This window comes from Lepidothrix coronata, unplaced genomic scaffold (genome assembly GCF_001604755.1).
Source record: "Lepidothrix coronata isolate B3197 unplaced genomic scaffold, Lepidothrix_coronata-1.0 Scaffold25, whole genome shotgun sequence".
Taxonomy (NCBI): domain Eukaryota; kingdom Metazoa; phylum Chordata; class Aves; order Passeriformes; family Pipridae; genus Lepidothrix; species Lepidothrix coronata.
The window spans coordinates 3,785,650-3,801,844 of record NW_016690205.1 but is presented as its reverse complement, the minus strand read 5'-3'; the positions used below and the strand labels follow the sequence as shown (position 1 = coordinate 3,801,844).

At 42.3% G+C, this 16,195-nt stretch overlaps 1 protein-coding gene across 1 annotated transcript; it reads right to left on the bottom strand.

Annotated features, from left to right (window-relative positions):
• Positions 1-42: 42 nt before the first annotated feature.
• FAM175B (family with sequence similarity 175 member B) lies at positions 43-16,177 on the bottom strand. The gene is made up of 9 exons (XM_017809334.1): positions 16,076-16,177; positions 14,480-14,570; positions 11,557-11,593; positions 9,305-9,371; positions 7,768-7,958; positions 7,101-7,220; positions 6,354-6,438; positions 4,175-4,289; positions 43-827 (listed from the first exon to the last, which is right to left on the bottom strand). Exons 1-9 carry the CDS (start codon positions 16,145-16,147, stop codon positions 361-363), a joined length of 1,245 nt encoding a protein of 414 aa, XP_017664823.1. The 5' UTR covers positions 16,148-16,177; the 3' UTR covers positions 43-360.
• Positions 16,178-16,195: the final 18 nt, after the last annotated feature.

Genomic DNA, 16,195 nt, shown 5'->3' with positions numbered 1-16,195 from the left:
GTAAGTTTTGATTTGAGAACATTATCTGTAGACTAACTGTGCTTAGTTACTACATCCCAATTTATTGTCTTAAAGAAAATATGGCAACAAAAGCTACAAGATCTCTATAAATTTCATTTTGCCTAAATTTACCAGTACATCCATGAACCTCATCAGTATTAGTACAACTTGATTATCCTAATGATTCCATTATAAAACTTGCAAAATGTATCACAAGGTGAATAAACCATCTAGTGCAAGTCTTCTACATTTTGTGTGCACAGTAATCCTGTGTAGTTCATCTCCTCCAGGTTAAATCCCCAAAGTCTCTCGGTAACAATTATGAAAAAACAGTGTCAGGTGGATTCTTTTTCCCCCCCATCAAATCTGAGAAGTTTGAGTGTTCCTGGAATCACCATCGGGATGTGCTGGAGGCCGTGAATCCCTTGTCTGTGAGTATTCACTGTCAGAGGACTCTGTGGGTTCAAGCAAATTCTCATAATCACTGTCTTCTGATTCGTCAACGTTGTCACCGACCGCTCTTTGGGAAGATGGCATGGATGCTCCATTACCAGAATATTTCAATCCTGCATTTGTGGACACATAACTGGAAGAACCTACTGCTTGAGGCCGAGGCATGAAGACACTGCTGTCCAGGAGCCCGGGGCCGGCAGCACTGTCCTGGCTGGTTGCATTGAAATCGGAGTACGGAGGGGGAGGATCAGAGACATCCGAATCTTCCAGTGTGCAGCCTTCCACAGCAAACCCAGTGTAGGACATCCGGGGAACAAACATGGGTTCCAAGTTATCTGTTGGCATTTGCCTGCTTAAAATTGCTTGCTGCATTCCTACAAAACAAAGAACATGGGGGTACTTAATGCTTTCTTGGCAATGTGCTTCACGTACCCGAGCTGTGACCACCACACAGCGCCGTCCTCTCTGCTTTCTTTCTGGTTGTTATTAAATGTTCATCCCTGGCATTGCTTTCCAACTCCAGCACTTGATTTTGCCCTCTCAGTCTCCACTGCTCATCTTTCCTAATTCTGATTTTTGTCTTATATAGTCATCAATACACTATCCCTGACCATCACATCAAATCCTGCTTATTGCTACATCCTACTCTTGGAGCGTGACAAACTGCCCTAAATTTAGCAGTGCAGCCATGGAACTCATCAGTATCAGCACAACCCAATTATCCCAGTGATCACATTTCAAAAACAAAATGTGTCAGAAAGCAAATAAACTACCCAAGTGCAGGCGTGCTACGTTTTCATGTGCACAGTCATCCTGTACAGTTCATTTCCTCCAGTTTAAGCTCCCAAAAAGCACAGCTACAGGATGTTTCCACAGCCTGTTGCTGTTTCCACCTCATCTTTCCTCTGTATTTTTGTTCTCTCACATGCAAGAGCACAGTAACCTGTTAGGGCTCATCGTGGCTGCTCCTCTCCACCTGTGTCTTACTCAGTACTCAAAGCTCGACTCACTTTTCATCTGTGATAACTGATTTCTGATGTTCCATCTTAAAAATACCACTTTCTGCTTTCTCTTCCAATGCCCCTTGTGCTTGGGGGCAATCTCATGAACACCTGCAAAGAAATTACCTTGTTTTCTTCCCTCAAATTATTATTTTAAAATCTGTACTCTCATTAAAAACCTAAGTGATGGAATTATAGCTGCAGGTGTAACAGGGTTATCAGAACAGGAACATAAAAGTCATCTTAAATGAGATGATTTGGCAAATATTTTAAGGAAGACATGCACAGGAATAATGAACTGCAAAACCTTACAAAATAAGGAACAGTTGCAACCCTCTGCAGAAAAGAAACACTTGATCAAAGTCAACTATAAATATCAACATGCATGAAGTGTGTTCAGCTGTTGAGATACAGGTATGTATTATTTCACTGCAATGGTCAAGAATACAACTGGAATACACCTAATTTTGAATGCCACAGTTTAAAAAATAGGGAAAAACTGGAGAAACTCCAAGGAAAGGACTCTTTAGAGATCTAAAAATCATGAGCTAAGAGGAAAGGCTGCAATAACAGGGACAAGAAGGGAAGACTTGAGGAAACAGTTTCACTCTTCAAACGTGCCTATGAGGCTGCTATGAAAAGGTAAGTTATGTACATTAGACACAAGGAAAAACTTCCTGGCAGGAATGTTGTTAAGCACTGGGAGAGACTGAAGTTTTTGACTGGTTTCTAAATGGTTATTAACCTCCAGACACCTGTCAGAGCTGACACTGGGATAGGTAAAGTGACAGCCAAAATAGGATCAGCTCTACTTACTGTAACACCACATTTCTGGGAAAAACACAAATGAAGGGTGAACAGTTCCTTTCATCAAGTCAATGAGATGTCCCTTAGGAATAAAAGGTGCATATTCCCTCCAGTGGCTGTGTAACAGCACTCCATTTTTGGGCCACAATGTGAGAACTGCAGTGGGAGATTTGCTGCCACCTGGGAAGTGCACAGCACTCACCATAGCCTGGAACACGTTACGTGTACAAAACTACTTCACTGATCTGGCAAATAAAGTCTCAACTGACTTTTATGCTGCAGTGTAAAGTCACAGCCTGTTAACCAAAAGTTTGTAAGAATAACAAGCTTTCACACAACACTACTGCAGGAATTGAAATCAAATGCTCCCTCTTCCTCCAGCCCGGAGAATGATTAACTGGAATATTTAACTCAGTAAACACAAAGAAATTCTCCTGATATTTAGCAAGTCAGAGAACACAAGGCCAGATTCAGCATTTAACTACTCACATCTAAAAATATTGCAGGGTTACAAGCTCCATGTTTTCTTGTTTCAGCCCTCTCACATGATTATCTGCTCTGGGTGAATTCTCAGTCCAGCATTTGCATCTCACTGGTAGTACCTAGAGGCGAGCACAGGCTGCTCTTCCTCCTCCTCCCCCAGCTTTTCCATATAACTGGATCAGCTCCAGGCACACTAAATACCCACCTCTACTTCTCCATAGTAGCAGTTCCTTGCCTGCTTCATCTACAGCCAAGCAGGAAACAGCAGTGACTCATGCACTTCCATCTTTTAAATGGTCTGGAGCTAATCCTGGCTCTTTTACCTTATCTCTGGGGTTCAGAGGAAGGAGAACCTGGGCTGACAGATCAAACTGTGCTCTGAAATGCTCATGTGGTAACAGCACCTTGCTGTTTGGAGCAAATAAAAAATATCCACTCATGGCAGCAGCAGAGTTTAGGGTGTTCACCCACCTAAATCATCTTCCAGTGTCAGACACAGCTTTAGGTAACAGGACACACAAGTAATAAAAGCCATCTTGTAGCTAAAATGATGAAATTTGGTTATTTGCTTATCTCTTCAAATATAAAAAAAGAGGCAGTGTTTGCTGAAATATGTAATTGGCTTATGAATTACCTGGGTTTTAATCTTACTTCCCATTTGTCTATTTTCTCTGCTCCTACTCTCTACCTTCGGCCTTCCCTTGCACTCACAAATTAAATTGGGTCAGCAATGTCTCCTTGGAAAGGTCCGAGCTCTCCACAAAACTTATCTACTCCTAAACAAAAGTCTACTGAGGTGACACTCAATTTTTAGGCAGGAGGGACAGTGTGGCAACCAGGCAAATATGGTCACACAAGTCTCACTGATTCAGGAAATTATGGAGCAGCAAAAAGAGATGAACAAATACCTGAAAAGATTTAGTTCAACACTGAAAAGTGGTATTTCAATGCTAAACATGTTCACCACTAAGACAGGAAATGGGAGTGGGAATGGAGAGTGGGAAAGGGAATGAAGATTTTATAAAACCATGGATAGCTCCTGTTCTGTAAACACATTATCCTGTTTCTTTCCTGCAACAGGAGTCTCTCCAGTGTTTAGATTTGTTTCTTCCACTTTTCCTTTCCTACAGCTGATCTTTTCCTGTATTATTTCCAGAAGTGACTTTCACATTCTTTCTCTACAGTGTTGTCTCTCTCCTATATTTTAAGCTTGCTAGCACTGCATGACTCCAACAGAAATACCTGCAGTATTTCCCACACACTTTCACAGTTCAGGTGTCATGCAACGTAAATCCACCATACACACTTCCCAATGGGACTTTTTTCCCATGAGTTATCAGGAATAAAAAAAATTATTTTAACTCTACAAAACCTTTTGCACTTACAGCATCTGCTTCTGAAAAAAAAAAAGTAATTAAAAGGCAACTTACTTATTTCTTGTTCTTTTTCATTCTTCTTCTGTGCGATTTGCCTTTTTAACTTGTTCACATCAGCTTGAAAAGATTCAACAACACGTTCACTTTTTTCTACATCTATACATACTGCCTGGGAGAAAAACATAAGATATGCTAAGATTGTGCAAAAATACAGGAAATATTTCCATGACAACATTAATAAAGCTCCTACCAGACAGGAAGCCATTAAAAGCACAAAACTAAAAGTAGGACTTCACTGTATCAGAGTGTGATATTTAAGCTCAAGATCGTTTTCTTTACTGGCTGTTGCCAATTCCCAACTGCTGCATTACAGGAAAAGCATTTCCAAATAATTCATCATTACAGAAGATTTGTAATAAGATCCAAAGTTACTAAGTGTCCCATCCTGGAAGTGTTCAAGGCCAGGTTGGACAGGGCTTGGAGCAACCTGGAATAGTGTAAGGTGTCTCTACCCACAGCAGGGGGTGGAAGAAGATGATCATGAAGGTCCCTTCCAACCCAAACCATTCTGTGATTCAATGTATTGGTCATTATCATTACCCATGATCAGTTTTGAAGAGTACACAACCCTAAAAGCTGTTTCTTCTCCAAAAGGTGACTCTTAGTGGCCTTACCTGCAGAACTGAAAAACACGAACTATGCTTTCAATTCTGTATCTAATTTTTAGAAGTTTAATTGGGGAAATAATGCAAATATATGTCTAAGCTGCTTAACCAGAAAACTGATTTCCAGTCCTGTAACATTCTCTGTGAGACAGTCACTTCAAAGGTAAAAGTTCCTCAAGTCAGCCAACGCCAAAATTAGTTTTGAGCTCTGTAAACCTTGTACATGATTTATACAGTGACATACAACAGTTAAAATTCTAAAAGGTAGGAAGACAACTCCCTGGTGATCAGAGAATCGTGAAACTGTTAAGGCTGGAAAAGACGTTTAAAATCATCGAGACCATCGACCCAGCACCACCACCATGTTCACCTCCAAACCAAGGGCATCCACGTGTTTTTGAACAGTTCCAGGGATGGTGATTTCACCACTTCCCTGCACAGCTTGTGCCAACACCTTCCTGTGAAAAGATGCTTTCTAATATCCAGTCTGAACCTCCCCTGAAGCAGCTTGAGGCAGTTTCCTCTTGTCCTGTCCCTTGGTCCCTGGGAACAGAGCCTGATCCCCACCTGGCTCCAATCTCCTTTCAGGTGGTTGTAGAGAGCAATAAGGTCCCCCTGAGCCTCTTTTTCTCCAGGCTAAACAACCCCATTTCCATTTCCAGACCCAGTAATTCAAACAACAGCAGGAGCACAAAGGATATACGTGCTCTTGGCATAAGCAGTGTTACAAATAATGCCAGGAGCTAATGAAACAGAGCTCTGAAGATAAATTTTTCTACCCCTTGAAGTTTCCCTGTGTGTGCCTTACCCACCTTACAAGGCAGGCTGGGAAGCAGCAACTTCCCACTGAGAAAGAGCAGCTCCCCTGTGCAGGCAGGGCCAGGGGATGGTTGGAGGGATTGCTGCCTCGTTCCCTGCTCCACGAGCAGACCAGCAGAGCTGAGCTGGAGCAGAGACACAAATCCCCCCAGGGCAGATGCAGAGGGAAAGCCTGGGAACAAGCTGTGACTGCAGCACAATTAGCAGCTGTGTGAGCTCCTGGGGCAGCACAGCCACGCTGCTCTTCACACAGGACAAGCTGTGAACTGACAGGCACACATTGAGTAGATCTGACACTCCAGGCACTTTCAGATGCTTTGGCACATTTGGAGCAGGATTCACTCATGCTCCACACAAGTTTTAACTAACAGATGGAGCTCTGCTGATGTTTCATACCCAGAAGTCATTTTTAAACCTCTGCAAATCCCTACAGCCTTCAGCAAGGCTTCTCTTCAATGCATACTCTTAAAAATAACTAACACCTCCCAGAAATCCCTAAGTATTGAATCATTTACTTGAAAAAGAGAAAGAATTGATGATATTCATACCAACCACTTTTACAGACTGGAAGTGCACACATTAAATAGAAACGGACATATTTCATTATTAAAATCAGACTGATTTTCCTACAGTTCATGATAATTCTTCATGAGCTCTAAAAATCTCCATCCCCTTCACTCCTGGTTTAACCAAAGGATGAATAAAAGATGCCACAGACATACTGACCAACATGAAGTAAAGGATGTTACCTGTACTTTTTCCTGAAGTGCATTATAAACCTGATAGATAGCCCTGATGTCCTTCATCACTCCATCTTTGTCAAAAAAATCAGTACTAAAAAAAGGAAGCAAAGCAGAAATCATTAGTTAGAAAAGACAACACAGGTTCCTAGCTCATGCTGTCTTTGAGTTGCTGTTAAGCAGTCTATCTCTGTATTTCTAAAATGTATTTTATTGCTAAATATGCTATTTTAGCAACAGTATACTGCTAAAAACGTACAATACTGTCAAGATCCAGTTGGACAGCAGCATATTCAATACCAAAATTACTTCTGGAACAACAAAGTCTCATTTGAATGAGATTAAATTTATGCAGAAATCCTTAAGCTTGTATAATTTCATTGTTAACAGCCAGAAAAGCTACTTGGCATGTACAGCATGTAAGTAAAAATTCTTAAGAAAAACAACAAGATTTCCGAGTCAGAGTTCAAGTTTTAAATTAAGCTTGCACACGGAATTCCTTGGGGAGGTGGATGGTGGGTGGAAATCAAACCAGAAGCTTCCAGCCAGAAGGCTCAGAGCATGGACTGGCCACACCAACTCTGCTTTTCTGAGGAGTGCACCGAGTTCCCTGAAAGATTCAGTTTTAAGCAGGAAAAAAGCACAGTAAGAACTGACCATTCTTCTCCTGAACTAGTTTTTTTCTTTGTAGTATTCTTTGGGAGGTACAGAATGTGGAGCTGGATGACTAATTCATTTTAAAGGAAAAATCCTTACCCGTGTTCCTTGATAACTTTGGCATAATTTTGAGAAGTATTTGGCACTGAAGAAACTTTGTATTCCTGTTGACTAGTGTTGCCTAGATTAGGAATAGTAAGCGACACCCTTTGATTATACCTGTAGAGAAAGTTTAGAAAGACTTCTTAATTCATTTGCAAAAGATCCCTTACAATGGCCTTATATTATCCCAGCTCTCTGATGATCACAACTCTTCTCATTTTCAAGCTTCTGCATCAGGTTTGTTATAAAAGCTGCTAAATATTACAGGTTGTGTTCAAAATAAATGCAGGATCAAAAATTCCTACCTCCATACCTCTTAGGACCTTTGAAATGTGCACTTGAACTACCACAGACACATTCAGGTCCACTGTAAGAAACATGGTACTGACATCTGATATCTCTCAAAATATATTTTTTGTTTGTTTGATGACTTAAAGTCTGAAAAGAATTTTTGCTCACCCCAACTTTAATTCATAACTTATTTGCACAGGGAAAAAAGCTGCCATCACTAACAAGTGGTGGCTTGTTACACTAACAAGTGTACCCCAGGACATTATTAGACAAACATATAATTTACATATAATTGTACAAACTTTTAAATAGTTTGAAGAATAGCAGTTAGAAGCAAAAAATGAGGCTTGGCTCATATACAGAGATGGCTTACCTTCTGTTTGGTCTAAAAAGCACATATTCTAAAGCATGTGTTGAGTTATTTGCAGTGGAAATGAAGCTGAAGAGAAGGAAGACAAGATCAGGCACTCCAAGGATGTGTGTCAGCTGTTTATGAATGATGTGCTCTCTATATGACATTTGCTGCTGCGTGTTTCTCCTAAACCTGTACCATCCAATAACGTTCTGCAATCAAAGTACATCAGAAAAGTGTTAACTCAGGGACACACGTTTACCTCCTGAGAATAAAGTTGCTAAAATTGTGGTAACACAATTAGCCAAAAGCTTTATTACAACAAAACAAACTGAATTCCTGGAGATTTGCACCTATTAAAAGAATAAAATTCCTAGAGATTTGTACCTTTGCACCAAAACAAGTGTAGCATCCTGTTACAACACGACTGTCAACTATAAAACAATATAACTCCCATGTTAAATAAAAGAACAGGAAGCTTTGGTTTTAACTTTTTTTAGATTAAATATTAAATTATTTAGCCTGAATGTAATAAAGCCTGCTTAGTTTGCTAATAAAAGAGAATACAAGACTGTCTTTATTCCCAGACAGCAGTATTTCTTTCTTTTTTGACATTATGACAATTAATGTCATTAAATCTGTGATACTGTAGTCACATGACACTTCAAGTTTTATTTTCTCTGGTTTTGCCCACTTTCCCCCCACAGATTATGCACCTTGCCAGTCTCCCTGTAAGGCAGATCCTAAAAAAATAACATTCCAGTGAAAACTAGTGGGAGACAAACATTTTTAAATTATGCTTTTTGCCTCATCTCCTGAGGGGGAACTTAGTATCCTCTGTAATGTTCTAGAGTAGAGTTATAGGGTCACAGAATTCAGGATTCAATACTGGAAACTCACTCCACCACTTCACTACATAAGGGACCACACCTTCAGCTCCGCTCTTTGATGTATCAGTTCATGAGAACCTCTGAAACAACTCTTGGATAATTAGAAAAGGTTTGAGTCTTCTCCAAAGAACCAATAAAATTTAATCTTCTAAATACTGGTTGTGCTACTAACAACCATGATTTAGAGCTGTGACAATATCTGTAAACATCTATAAGCTGTGATATAACTGATGGAAGAGTTTGTTCAGTTTAAAACTGACAGTGCAAAAATTGGAATTACAAGGCTAAATCGCTACAATACCTTCAAATGAACTCTTTCAAACAGATTTTCAGATCAACTGCATTTTTGGTGGGTTCAGCAGCAAAGTACACAATCATTATGCCACATTTTTAGCTCAGAAATCTGAGTGGGTTAATACAGCCTTTCACTTTTGGAGACCTACACTTAAATCCTTCACATTTCTTCAGGGAAATTAGACATTGCCCCCAGTTTAACCTAAGCACCACAAATCCACCAACTTCTGTACAGGATAAGCCCTGGATCAAAACAAACCATCAGATTTATGAAAGAAAATATTTCTCCTAGTTAATTACCTTTTTGTGTTCATTTGTTTTCCAAACCCAGTCTTTCTAATGACCAGAACAGGAGGAAAAGAGAGAAAACTTACTTTTCTTCGGTCTTTAAGGATCCTGTCCAAACTCTCCTCGTTAACCTTGCCTGCATAATCATAAAAGCTGGAACCAAACAGGAAGAGAGAAAGGCAGATACACAGTTTACACACATATATTATACATAAAGTAAATTATTTACACTTTGAACATTTTTCAAATGTTCAAATAGGTGGCATTCTATACAATACAAAGCAATTTCCAGAGTTTTACCTTTATCAACATAAATGCACTGTTTTAATCATTAAAACCCTGCCTAAAAGAAAGGGAAGCAGGGCTATTTTACATGCAACTTCAAACCAGTTTCTTGAGCTCCAGTCCTGCAATTAGATTCACGTGGTTGGACCCTAGAAGCCAAAAGAGGCCACAATAATCCAAAGCATCATGGTCTTTCCATATGGCTCTGCTTCCAGAACTGAGGCTCAAATCCTGACATGTCGTTATTTTGAGGGCACAACAGATTTAAGCATTTATACACCTACCTACACACACAGGTTTAGAAATTTAAGTAGATCACACTGCATGATAAAAGGAGAAACATTTGAAAATAGATTGCTCCCTGCCTTACCTGCCAAGTCCTTGGTCTCTTTCAAGAGCTGGTATCACTAACACCTCAAGCAGTGCAGGAAAACACTCTGGTTTAGAGGTGTGTGATCTCAGCTCTTATGTGGGGGTGTAAAAAACACAACAGAAAATCCTGAGCTCTGTACTTGGCTGGTAAATAAGGGTGGAAATACCATTTGCTTCAAGATGCAAGTTGTAGTGAAAATTCAGACTACAACTAATTACTAATTTGAGATACGTATTATTTGCATAATCTTTTCAGTTCATGTTCACAGTATTTATTTATGCATTCTGGTAAGTAGCAGCTATGCAATTCTTTCTCCTTCTGTGCTTTATAAGAGTAATTTTTCTATAGGATGAGCAACTGGTATGTAGTGAAAGACATCCATCTGAAAACTCCACAGACAGAGAAATCAGTCTTTTGAAAATCCTTGCTTCTCATTCAGTACCAGCACTGGAACCAAGGCTGTCATACCCAACATCAGCAGTGCCAGCTTACAAGAACACAGTGGATGAGCAATAGGCCTCACATTGGCTACAATTAAGTCAAAAGGACAAGGCAGAAAAAGCCCAAATCAGCATGTGCTACAATCAGTGGAGCAGAACAACCAGCAGCACACTCTGGTACTGATAAAAAGTGCATGAGCTGCGAGAGCTTCCCTTGTGCTCTGCAGTGAGTGGATTCACCGTTTTCCTGTGCAGCAGCACACAGGGGATACTTCTCCCCTCCCTCCATCAGCTCAGGCACTAACAACCCATTCCTTGACTGGGGGGAAGCAGGGAACGTGATCCGTTTGGATATGCGCTGCACAAAGCGTCCCTGGGATCCAGGAAGAGCCTCCCAGACACTGGGATATTATCTCCATGTGTGGAGTCTGCAGCATTTAAATCACTGCCTTCAGAGTACCCTCTCTGTAATTATCAACCAGCAAGTGACTGACTGCAGCTTTTCTCTTAATGCAACCACTGTCAATCATAATATCTAAGCTACTGTGTCTTCTTAATTGGCTGGAAATCTCCAAATAAAGACAGGAGGAGATTAATTGGGAATTCCTTCTAAAAAGGAATTCTAGACAGCGGTTTAGAAGCCATCACTGTATTAACAAGTGAAGACTACAGAGAAAATCTACATGTAAATAGATGGGAGCTGTTAAATAGAATACATTAGACCCATATTTAATTTAAATTCTGGAGTTCAGAAGATCAGAAGGCAAAAATCACTAGAAAGCTGAAAGATTCAGAATAATTAGTTGGTGCAGGTCAGTACAACTAACCACAAAACAACTTGGTAACCCCACAGGGTACAAGGGTTAGGGCACCAGGGTGTGCTGTGACCCACCAGGCCCAGGCAGAGCCAACCTAAAACTGCAATAATTTCAATTGATTTTGACATCCATCCTCATTATCAGTGGTATGATTTGAACTGACTCCTATTCTACCTCCACCAGCTACCCAAGATGGAAATTCAAGGAGACAGAGAAATAAGCCCCTTCCAACCTAAGGTAAGTGCTACTAAAACTGTGATCTCATAATTTCATTGTCATGGTTGGTGCCATTTCCATGGATTTCTATAATACCATCAGATGAGCAAACACTGGTGGGGACATTTGAAATGCTAATACATTGCAGTGAGCTCCCTATTTTTATATTCTGCATCCAACACAGGAAGACAACAAAAAAAGCTTACCTAAAGAGTTTTGAACAAGGCTCATGGTTATGGATTTCTGCAACAACAAAGAAAAAAAAAGAGACATATGTCCAGCTGCTTAAGGCAAAGGGAAATTACAGTGGCATATCTTGCATGAACTTTCCACATCACAGCTACTGAGCAAACAAACATTTGTGTCAGACCACACACTGCCCTTAATGTCTCAGCAACACTTGATGACACAGCACCATACCCAGAAAACTGGCTTCTCTTTATAATCTGACATTTTACAGAGGGAAATATTTTAATAAGACACACACTTGCTCAGATACACAGAGATATAGGAACCTCAAATACACACAATAATATTTTAATACTATAGTTGTAACCTCCTCCCAAAAGCATTTTTTCTCTTGGATATCCATTTCCACAACGCTTTACTTGCATTCACAGACACTTTGTTACAGCAGCAATGAAGAAAAAGGGGAAGGCAATCACTGTAATGTTATACACAGGAGTGTTTCAAGAGGCAAGGCAAACAGTCTATAATGAGAAAAGGGGTTCAAACCCATTTCAAAACACTTAGCTGCAATTTGTAATTCTGTTCTATGAGATCTTAAAAACTCAGAGCAGCATTTTTTCACTGAAAAGGTTGCAATAAATGCTAATGTGCTTATTTAAGGAACAAAGGTTGTAACATGGCAGTAATCTCAGAGATGAGTCAGAAAAGAGTAAAAATCCAATCCCCATTATCTCTCCAACACCAAACATGAGTTATTTTTTCAGGTGCTTGGAGCAACCTGGTCTAGTGGAAGGTGCCCCTGCCCATGGCAGGGGGTTGGAATGAGATGGGCTTTAAGGTCCCTTCCAACCCAAACCATTCTGTGTCTGTGATTCTATGATGACGTAGCACTAATATTTCCAGCTCCCACAGCAGAACCCCACTGGAGTGTTTAGCAACAACTTTGTTCAGACTCTTCCTTCCTGGAGGGTGACACACCACCTGCTGCTCAGGGCTGCCATCTCAGCAGAGTCACGCTGGGATCACACTTCCCAGGAACAGCAGACTGCACACATTAACATCCCAGCATATTTAGTGTCTATCAAAACAAGGCCCAGAGCATCCATTCCAGGCCCACTGCCCAAGAAACTGTACATCCTCACTAGCAAGAACTCCTCAGGATGCTGCTGTGAGAGCTGCTTTCTTAGGAATTGTATAGAATTGTATCAACTCCAGTATTTTTGCACCATCATGCAGGAAACAATCTGCTAACAAAGCCAGTAAGTGCAATTATTGAAGCTTAGGCCGGTGTTTTCCAGGAAATATATTGACTGCAACAACATACTTGATCCTTGGGTTATGGTATTGCCACACAGACCTTGTGTTTTGAAAAACAGGAAGCAACAAGCCTCCTGCTCAGACCACATGCAGCAGCCAACATTCTAAATTTAAGGCTTACACATTGGCTTATTTATAGATATAGCATGCATACTGTATATACACACATATATACTCAAACATCACCACTGATCTTACAGATAAAAGAAGTTAAAACTCATCTGTGACAACAGTGCCACAAAACTGTCAATCCCCTGAGCTGAACTGGGAGTTCAAGAGTCAATGTTCACAAATAAATATTGAAGTAAAAGTCTGGTAAACAAACAAACAAAAAAAATCCAGAAGGTCCTCCGGGGTGGGTAATTTCCATTTTCATAAAGTAACTGTAACTAATAATGTGACAAAGGAGTGATCTAAAAAGGGAGTGATTTTTAACACCACAAACACTTGGTTTAGGAAACCAGGCCAAGGGTGCAGCTGGTGACATCACTGCCAACAATAACCAGGATCAGTGACCACTGCAGAGCAGTGTCTGCTTTAGAAACTTCGAAAAGTGACTGGCTCTGTCAGTTTAGTCTGAACACCCAGAGCTATCAGCTGCTTCCCTCAGACAGTGCTCTGATAGTGATTATATGCACACACAAAAAATGCTATGCCTTTACTTTCTGTAATTTAGCTCAACTAACTAATTAATTAATTGACACTTCAGACAATTTACCACCCTTGATCTCTTAGGAATAACCAGAACAGGAAACTACTCAACCTTCTGGATTGCTGTGCACACAACCATCATCACTTCAGATCATCAGTTCTGTGTCAAAAAACAACTGAGAGTCAATCCAAAGATGTTTGTGTGTTACCTGAGCTTTATGCAGACCCTGCTTTGTTATCTGGGATCAGATTCACAAAGCCAGGTATGGACACATTTGGGTTTTTAGGAAGGTTTAGATATATTTTAACATCTGGTTATATATACAGAAACAAAAAGGCCTTTTCTTTCAGGGCTTTCCTACTTTCTACAAACCAAAGAGCTAAAAACATGCAACAGTTTCTCACTCATGTATGAAAAATCTAATTCAACTAACACTTAACAGCAAGAGCTTCAATCTTCTTTCACTTTTCACACAGATCAGCTGTAGAGTCCTTGTGCCAGTCAAACAAATTGTCTGACAAATATTTCTTGTCCAGTCTTGCTGTGACAGTTTATGATGTTGCCAGCTCCCAGCTGTCCATCCAAACCCTCTGCTGAAAATCTGCCCCTTTCCAGTCTTAGTAAATCAAGCAATGAATTCATTTCACTTTGAGCACATGCTGTATTTAGGCAACTGTATCGAGAAACTCTCTGCAGGACCAACAGCTAAGTAAGTAATTTCTCCATCATGAAATGCAGATAAATGTCTCCAATAAACAATCTTTTCTTTACACAAGAAGACGCACAAAAACCCTGTAACTAGCAAAGGTTTGCTTCCTTTCCTCACAACCACAAACACATAGACACTGTGGCAAATATGATACACCCTGTGGTGGTCTCACAAGTGAAGTGATTCTTAATGAAATTTTGTCCTGAGAACTTAAAACCTGAGCAGTGCCAATCTCAGAATGTCTCAAAGTTATATCACTTACCAATCACTTGTAGAAATTCAGTGTTGCTGATCTGTGAATCACTAATGCTAAAGGTCTCTTCTTGCCTCACCTCTCCCAGCAGAAATCCTTCCTACAATTTAAAAGGAAAATAAAAGGACTAAAAATGGAAAGAAATCCACTGCATACAGTCATTTACTGTAACTTTCTTAGCCCTTAAGTTGAATCAAAGATTTAGTTTGAAGCACACATCTGAGCTGCAGTGGGTACAACCTGCCCTGAGGTTCACCAAGGCTGATTTTCTGCTTTGCCAACATCCTTTCACAACACTGCAGGGATGGCTTGTCCAAAAATAACATTCTACACACAACTTACACAAGGGAAACACGTTATAGAAGGGAGGGCTCTGCCCCAGCCCCAAAGGGACGAGAAGGAGGCCTGAGCACGAGGCTGCTTTGCTCCTGCAAATCCAAGGGAAGTGGAGGTTACACCTGCAGAGCCTTACTCAAATTTCTGTGTGGAGACTGGGCTGGACCCTGAACATCAACAGGGATTATAAAACCCAGATGTTAATTTAAAGGTAAAATAAAGTAATTTATTCTCCATCCCTACCCAAAACGAGGAAGGAGACTGAGCAGGAATTGTGTGGTTTTGGCACAAGCACCGAGATGGTGGTGCAGAGCAAAAGAGCAAGCTCAGCCTAAAATCATGCCAACAAAACCGTGGGATTCGGGAACACCCCAGCTCTGCGCTGGTCAGTCGAGGCTGCGGGAAACCCACCCACGGAGCTTCTACACACGTGTTCCCTGCCTGCAACCCCAGTCCCGCGGGAGCCCCGCCGGGAACATCCCGGGGGGAGCACTCCGAGCACCCCACATCCCAGGGAACACCCCTAGCATCCCACATCCCGGGGGGCAGAATCCCGGACACCCCACATCCCGCCCGGGCACCCCGCATCCCACAGGGAAGAACCCCGGACACCCCATATCCCGGGGGGAGGTCAGCAGGCTCCCCGCATCCTTTGGGGAGCAGCCCCCTGACACTCCACATCCCGCAGAAAGCATCCAGGGCACCCCACATCCCCAGGAGCAGCCCGGGCACTCCACATCCCGAACACCTCACATCCCAGACTCCCCACATCCCGGGGAGCAGCCAAGACACTCTACATCCTGCCCAGGCATCCCACATTCTGGGGGGAGCAGCCCGGGCACCCCACAGCTCGCCTGGACACCCCACATCCCGTCTGGGCATCCCACATCTCGCGGGGAGCACTCCGAGCACCCCGCATCCCAGGAAACAGCCCTGCCATCCCACATCCCGAGGGGAGAATGCCGGACATCCCAAATCCCGCCCAGGCACTGCACATCCCACCCGGATACCCCACATCCCGGGTATCCCACATCCCGCACGGGGGGAACAGACCGGACACCCCACATCCCGCCGGGATACCCCACATCCCTCCCGGACATCCCACATCTCGCCCCGCCGCGCCCGTGTGGGGCCGCCCCCGCCCGCTGTGACCCGCGGCCGGGCCGCACGGTCGGCGGTGCGGCCCGCTAGCCCCGCAGCGCGGGCGCCGCTCGGTGTGCGGTGCCGGGGTGTCCCCGCGGCCCCGGGCTGGCGGCGCGGGGCACGTACGTGGTCGGCGCTGCTGTTGGCGCTGCAGTAGCACACGGAGCTGAAGGTGTAGCCGGAGATGGACGCCGCCATGACGGACACACCGCCGCCGACGCCACGGCGCACGCGCGCCGCCGCGCA

Excerpts from the sequence above, each read along its gene's own strand:
- FAM175B (XM_017809334.1), bottom strand. The coding sequence starts at position 16,147 with ATGGCGGCGTCCATCTCCGGCTACACCTTCAGCTCCGTGTGCTACTGC. Across the intron at positions 7,959-9,304 it reads TCCTTAAAGACCGAAGAAAA|AACGTTATTGGATGGTACAG; the intron begins GTAAGTTTTCTC and ends CTTTGATTGCAG. Across the intron at positions 4,290-6,353 it reads CACTTCAGGAAAAAGTACAG|GCAGTATGTATAGATGTAGA; the intron begins GTAACATCCTTT and ends TTTTTCTCCCAG.